This window comes from Arctopsyche grandis, chromosome 9 (genome assembly GCF_051622035.1).
Source record: "Arctopsyche grandis isolate Sample6627 chromosome 9, ASM5162203v2, whole genome shotgun sequence".
NCBI lineage: Eukaryota > Metazoa > Arthropoda > Insecta > Trichoptera > Hydropsychidae > Arctopsyche > Arctopsyche grandis.
The window spans coordinates 14,062,497-14,070,078 of record NC_135363.1 but is presented as its reverse complement, the minus strand read 5'-3'; the positions used below and the strand labels follow the sequence as shown (position 1 = coordinate 14,070,078).

Sequence of the window (7,582 nt, the reverse complement as noted above, 5' to 3'; positions counted from 1 at the left end):
ATATATATATATATATATAAATATAATAAACTAGTGTTTTTACCCGGCTTAGCTCGGTATTTGTAATATAAACAGCTTAAGCATGGCAAAACTATCTAATAGTAAACTTTCATTCGTTTTTTTATTAAATTTATTTGAATCGAAAAAAAAAATTCAACGATGTCAATATTATCGTCATAAAAACTTTGATTTGTTTTCGATATTACCCACAAACCTCACATACTTACATACATACATAGTTACAAAGTCTCTTTATAAATTATATATTAGATAAATATAGTATATGAATATATAATATGTACATACATATATGGATATACATTTTTTTCTTTCTTTATTTTTTGTATTATTGTATATTATATGTATGATTTACACAAAAGATATCTTATTTATCGCAAATTCGAGTTTATAAGCATCTCGAGTTTGCTAATATTATGCTACCCCCACTCTCTATGATACTGTATAATTATATTACTAAGCCCGCTTTAAAGGTCAAGGAATTTGACCCTTAAAACCCTCAACATGAGGCCACCCCCCCCCCCCCCAACGAATACAGTCTAAGAGACCCTTTCGTCGGAGAACAAGACGGTTGTTCATGAATATCGCACAAGAACAACCGCACATCACTGTTCTAATAAAAAAAACCACACTGTACATAACCCAGTACAAAATAAACAACAAAGCATGAACACATAAAGCGCGCATGCGTTAGGAAATATAATTATATTTAATTGGCCAGAAAAGAGCATTGGGGTTTACCTTTTAGGCTTTTCTGCTATATATGTATATGAATAAAATAAAATGTTGTAGAGGCTGTGGACGGTGAACGGCTGTAAATGATGATGATGATATTTTATACGTTGAAATTTCTGGTGCAAAGTAGGAAAAACCAATTAAATACTTCGTAAACATTACATAGCCAGCAGTTTGGCTTAGTGGTAGCGTATATATTTAGCACCACTGAGGTCAAAGGTTCGAGTCCCCGCCATCTGCTGGTTAGATTTGGGGGTTTTGTGACTCCAAATCGATCATTTCTCTATCAGAGTTTGCCAATTTTATCTGATCATTGCTGAAACGGTTCCTGAAAATTGGTGTTAGATCTATTCCTGTTATCACAAAATCTGCCTGTGTATAATTTGTAATAATTATACACAGTAATCTGAAATCTATAGATATCTCTATAGACATCTCTGTAATTTCGTATTTATTATATGTATAAAATTGTACACAAAAAAAACTAAAAATAATCCATAGATGTCTCTATGATTATTATTTCTGATGAATTGTTATATGCTATATATTCTGATTGTATATGTATTACTGTATTTCTGATTTCTGATTGTTTATGTATTCTGTATTTCGTTAACGTACACCCGTCGCATTGGAGCAAATCTGTAATGACGAGTGTATATTGATTTGTAACAATAAAAAAATATGTATGTAATATGAATATGCAAGTAATTTTTCAATATAATATTATTTCAACAAAGAATATGTATAGTGGAAAATGTAATATTTTTTTTTTTAGTACAAATATCCCAATAGTGAAGTTTTTTTTTTATAAAATTAAATGAAGATATCGCTTCAATTCTGAGTGAAATTGATCTCGAGTTGAACAATCCGTAAATATTGAAATATGCTAATGTGTGTAGATTAGTCGATTTCGGAGAATCGATCAGTATATCAATATTAAAAAGTAGTAATCCAACTATGCAAAACGACACAAAAAATAATTTCGTGAAACGTATTCGGGGAAAAACCGTCGGCGATATTTTTGTCCTGGCATTTCGTTTAATATTTTTTTCCGACTTGTTTGTTGACCATGATAAGGATACCCGGTTTATGATTCAGCATCCCCGCTCCTTCTCGACCGATCAATTTTAACCCATAGTCTTCGCAGCAGATAACAAACCTCTCACTCCTCGCGTGGACGCCGTTGTCGACGGACCACTGTTGTCGCTCCTCGAATTCGATTTGTAAACAGACGTGTGTTTTGTTTTCGTAGTAACAACCGGTGGTAGAAGTTAGAAGAAGTCGCGATGGCAACCAACGCGGCCACTTTCAGCCTCAAGAGGCACAACTGGGCCAAGAGGCTGGTGAAAAAGCGGGTTCCCATCACGAGGTGGCTTCCGAACTACGATACTGAGAAGCTGGTGGCCGACATGATCGCTGGAATCACCGTGGGACTTACGGTCATGCCCCAGGCTTTGGCCTACGCCACTCTCGCTGGACTCGAGCCCCAGGTACACATCTGATTCTAAGCATAATGGTTGTGTTTATTTTGTGCAAAACTGTATCGAAAAGTATTCATCGTCTCGATTTGCAAAAGTGATTGGCGATTTTGTTGTGTTTTTACGTTTTTGACCTCAATCTGATTCAATTAAAGTTACGCAAATTTGGAATGAAATCGTTCTGAAATGTCTAATAAATTTTCGGAAGGAATTTTCGTTGCATGCAAATGAAAATAAACGATGGTCGTTAAACGTATTTTTTTTAATATATGTATAATATTTTGTTAACCTTTTCGGATGAATAATTTGCGATTTTTAATTTGATTCAGTTTACGAGTGTGAGAAAATAATTAAATTTTATGATTGACTGATTCTCATTAATTTAGAGCTCTCGAGTGCAACGTAAATTTGTATAATCTTTATTAATTAAACTTACGGAATAAAATATAAAAAAAACGCTTTTTTTATAGTACATAAAATTTATTGATGATCAAGTTTTTATATACATATGTATGTACATACATTTTTTTTAAATTAATTAATACTTTGATATATTTTATTTGAACAATGATGAGATCATTCAGCAATTATTTGTTGTACTTTGTGCTTCATTTTTTTTACTGTTAATTTTTTGTAACAATTACCTCGATCAGACATTTCATAATCTCATTTTGAAAAATATTTTTTGTTTTTTTTTGCTTTCAGTATGGTCTCTATTCTTCTTTTGTAGGGTGTTTTATTTATATGATATTTGGATCCTGTAAGGATATAACGATTGGTCCAACTGCTCTTATGGCGTTGATGACTTACCAACAAGTCACCGATAGAAATCCTGATTTTGCCGTTTTATTATGTTTCCTGACCGGCATTGTACAATTGTTGATGGGAATATTACACTTGGGTAAACCTTTTCGTTCAAATTTACAATTTTTTGAATCTCTCGAAGGCGTATTTTATTATTTACAAATTATATTGGGCAGGTTTTAGATGTATGGGGATAGTAAGCAAATATATATGTACATAAACATTGAAAATGAGTTTCCAATAATTGTAAAAATTATGTATGTATGTGTTTATTGGGTATATTTATGAAGACGTTTTTAAGGGAAAAAAATACAACTGAGATAAAATACGCCGTTCTGAGATAAAAACATTGAATTGGATGCATTATAATGTTTACATATTTTTAATAAAATTTTTATTCAACAGGTGTTTTAATCGACTTCATTTCTATACCTGTAACGGTCGGTTTTACATCTGCGACCTCAGTCATAATAGCCGCATCTCAGTTAAAAGGCTTATTAGGATTGAATTTCACCTCGAAAAATTTTTTGGACAACATGAAAAAAGTATATCTTCATATACACGAGACTCGATTGGCTGATACTTTGCTTGGATGCAGCTGTATCGTTATACTCCTGCTTTTAAGGGTAATATATAATAATACATATTTTTTTGGAACGTTCTATTTTGTTGATATTATATAAAACAATTATTTTTATATGCAGAAACTTAAAGAGTTGAAGCTGAAAGATGATTCCAAAAGAGGCAGAATAATCGGAAAATCACTATGGCTACTGTCTACATCCAGAAATGCTTTGATCGTCATTCTTTGTTCTTTATTTACATTCTTCGCTGAAAAGTGGTGGGGTGGATCGCCTTTTTTATTGACCGGCACTGTACGGTGAGTTAAAAATTGAAATGTTATTTCTGTTCTTTCTTCATTTATCATAGTAACTTTTTTTGATAATTAATTAACGCAGTTGATATCTTTGCATTCAGATCAGGTATGCCAGACTTTGGTCTGCCACCGTTCAATACCACATTGAACAATCAAACGTATTCCTTCATCGATATGTGCTCGGAGCTCGGTTCTTCGATTGTACTGGTGCCTGTTATTGGAGTCTTGGGAAACGTCGCTATAGCAAAAGCGTTCGGTAGGCTTGAGAATACATTGTGTGCGTTTTTTTATTATCGTTATACATTGAGGTCTTATAAATTATTTTAATTGTTTCATAGCCAGCGGCGATAGTGTTGATGCGACTCAAGAACTATTAACTCTTTCGTTGTGTAACATTTTCGGAGCGTTTGCTAGATCGATGCCAATTACTGGATCGTTTTCTAGATCTGCCGTCAATCATGCTAGCGGAGTACGAACACCCTTAGGCGGATTATTCACCGGTAATTATTTATAAATTTAAAAACATAGTGTATTAATAGATTTTTATTATAATAGCATTGATTTTTATAGGTGTTTTGGTACTACTGGCGCTCAGTTTGCTGACACCGTACTTTTATTTTATACCGAAAGCTGCGTTAGCCGCCGTTATTATATGTGCAGTTATCTTCATGATTGAATATGAGGTATACACACATATATTTATAATTAATATTATTTTTAAATGCACTTTATATAATCCGATTTTATTTTACAGGTGGTCAAACCAATGTGGCGTTCCAGTCGAAAAGATTTGGTGCCAACTTTTGTGACATTCTTATTGTGTCTAATAGTTGGTGTAGAAATTGGAATCCTCTTGGGTGTCGCTGTAAATATAGTGTTCCTACTTTATCCAAGTGCCAGGCCGACTCTTCACGTAGAAAAAGATACTGTACGTATCAATATGCCTTCAATGCATTGCAATTTATGTATAAATTTGTATTTGTTTACTAAATTTCAATTGTTCTATGTTTTATAGTCACATTCTGGAGTGGAATATTTGTTAGTAACCCCTGGAAATAGTTTATATTTCCCTGGAGTTGATTACATCAGAGCTTCTGTCAGTAAAGCGGCCACTAAACAAGGAGGCTGTCATTTGCCTGTTATCGTCGACTGTAGATATGTTCTTGGTAAATAAATTTAAATTAAGTTGATTTGTATATTGTTTCATAATATTGCAATGAAAATTTGTTTAATTTTAGGAGCCGATTTCACGGCTGCTAAAGGTATTGCTGCATTAGCTGAAGATTTTGCGAAGAGAAAACAATTACTGGTATTTTACAATCCACGGTCGACGGTTGTGGATGTATTTAAGGGGGCGTCCATTAATAGCTTCACATATGTCACGGGCTCGAGTGAGCTGGACAGATTGTTGAATGGTATCTATTTTCGCTGATTTATTTACGTCGACAATGTTAATTCGTCTAGTTGTTGTTATGCCTATTGATATTGTGATTTCAGACTATGCAAATGCATCTAACGGAGTTTACAAAAAGAATCAAGAATCTTTAGAGTCATCGGAGAAAGTCCGTGCATCTTTACAGGACATTGCCGAGGAACTTTCGGAAATAGTATCCCCTCGGAAGATTGTCGATAGGCACGATCGAGAAGAGCAAAGTGTTCAACCGCTGTTAGAGCAGAGGGATCACAATAAAATTGTAATAAACCGAACGTCCACTGAAAAATTGAATTGATATGTGATAAAAATCGCACTGTGTTCATAAATCCATATCATTCAAAACTATGTACATATATATATAATCTGTAGTATTTCTTCTTTAAAAACAAAAAATGTGCTTTTTTGCACATTAATTTACCATATAGTATTTGGTTTTCTTGGAAGCATGTAATTTTGATCATGTTTCAGAATTATAATTGATATTTTTTTTAATAAGAACTATATATCGGTACTATGTACTGTCGCATGCCTCAGTGAATAATGAATTATGTATAAATATATGTATTATATTATTAATTAAGTACTTAATTATGGTGTACATGCATATTAAAATGTTATTATCTGTGTACAAAATGCTATGACTGTGAATTTTATATGTATGTAATTGTAATAATTTTGAGTGCTTTAACTCAAAAATATTCTATCAATCTAAATGTATATGTATGTATTATGTAATATTAACATGACCAGGAATTATATATTGATATATTCTGAATTTGCAATGTCAGAATTTCATCATTCTAGCATTATTCCTTTTTTTACTAAAAACTATACTATGTAATTTTAAAATTACATTAATTTCCTGTCTAATTCGAAAATTGAATTATGCAACCCAGTTATATGAGTATTTTTAAAGATTTTTCATTAATTGCTTTTTTAAGTTTTCCGATTTTCATCTCCTAAAAACTTGTTGAAAAAAAAGTTAAATAAAACTACCACTATTTGTTCCAGTGAAGTATAATATTATACAAAATGATGCTAGTAGTATATGTACTATGTATTTTATGTGAATGTTAATATCATAGTATTTTTTTTATTTTAAGGTATATGATTAGACATTATCAGTACAATATTTAAATTTAAGAGGTTTTTGAGTTTCTCATAGTATAATTTATTTGGTTTTTAAAAAATATTTTACATACTTGACACATGCATTTAAATTTATGATAAATTAGTAATTTATATCTACATAATATTTTAAGCAAAAATTTACACATTCATTTAACTATTTCCATTCCAATTTTTTACACTGTCTGAAGTTGAAAACGGTTTTTACCAGATAAAATAAATCTTTTGATTTGCAATAAATGTCAGCATTTGCTCTAAAAACATTATTTGACAATACTTCAAATCAAATATTGAACGTTGCATGACATTATTTACAATAGATATTATTTTGAGTTCCTATTTATGATATATTTGTATTTATGCGGTATTTTATTTGAAAATAAATTTCTATTGCAAGTAAATGTGAACTTCAAAGATTGTATTCCAATATAAAACTGGAGCTTGCTGCAGAAATCATCGTCCAAATAATTCTTCATTTTGTCTACGATATTTGTAAAATGTTACACTTTTCTAGTGTTTTTTGAATTTTTTTGATGTGCGTTATATATATACATATATTATAAGATCTGTACTCTCTATTTAATTTACTTGTGTCAAAATTAAATGACTTACATAACTGTTTTTTATTTTACTTTTTAATATCTTTTATTTTCCAAACTCCATTAATTTGAAGCTTTTCTCAAATTATTATTTAGTATCAATCCAAGAAACACTGTCAGCATGATTATGTGTAATTTCTTGTAGAAAAGGGTATCAAATAATATACACTTTATTTTAAAATTACACTTTATTAAATATGTTTCTCCACAAATAAATAAATAAATTACTTAAATATAAAATCAAAAGATTTTAATAATAATATTTTACTTTCGCGAATAAATGCAATGTTTTATAATGGAAAAAAAATTACCATTATTAAAAAAATACATACATACCACTGTTGTATTTTTTTTACCATTAAATTTCCCCCGTTTGTTGTAAAATCCACACACCCAAGACCCTTATTTAAATCTAAATTCCACTAGATTAAAATAAATGCATTTAATTGAACAGAGTATTGAATATGTTTGATTTTTATAAATAAATACGAAATTTTGCAAATTTTGC

At 30.7% G+C, this 7,582-nt stretch overlaps 1 protein-coding gene across 1 annotated transcript; it reads left to right on the top strand.

Moving 5' to 3' along the window:
- The first annotated feature begins 1,917 nt into the window (after positions 1 to 1,917).
- On the top strand, positions 1,918 to 7,093 carry LOC143916783 (sodium-independent sulfate anion transporter-like). The gene is made up of 11 exons (XM_077438032.1): positions 1,918 to 2,243; positions 2,937 to 3,132; positions 3,441 to 3,661; positions 3,740 to 3,915; positions 4,014 to 4,168; positions 4,251 to 4,412; positions 4,483 to 4,595; positions 4,667 to 4,840; positions 4,928 to 5,078; positions 5,151 to 5,327; positions 5,410 to 7,093. Exons 1-11 carry the CDS (start codon positions 2,040 to 2,042, stop codon positions 5,640 to 5,642), a joined length of 1,962 nt encoding a protein of 653 aa, XP_077294158.1. The 5' UTR covers positions 1,918 to 2,039; the 3' UTR covers positions 5,643 to 7,093.
- The last annotated feature ends 489 nt before the right edge of the window (positions 7,094 to 7,582 follow it).

Coding starts and splice junctions, on each gene's coding strand:
- LOC143916783 (XM_077438032.1), top strand. CDS start 2,040: ATGGCAACCAACGCGGCCACTTTCAGCCTCAAGAGGCACAACTGGGCC. Junction 3,133..3,440: donor GATGGGAATATTACACTTGG/GTAAACCTTTTC, acceptor TTTATTCAACAG/GTGTTTTAATCGACTTCATT. Junction 4,169..4,250: donor CGCTATAGCAAAAGCGTTCG/GTAGGCTTGAGA, acceptor ATTGTTTCATAG/CCAGCGGCGATAGTGTTGAT.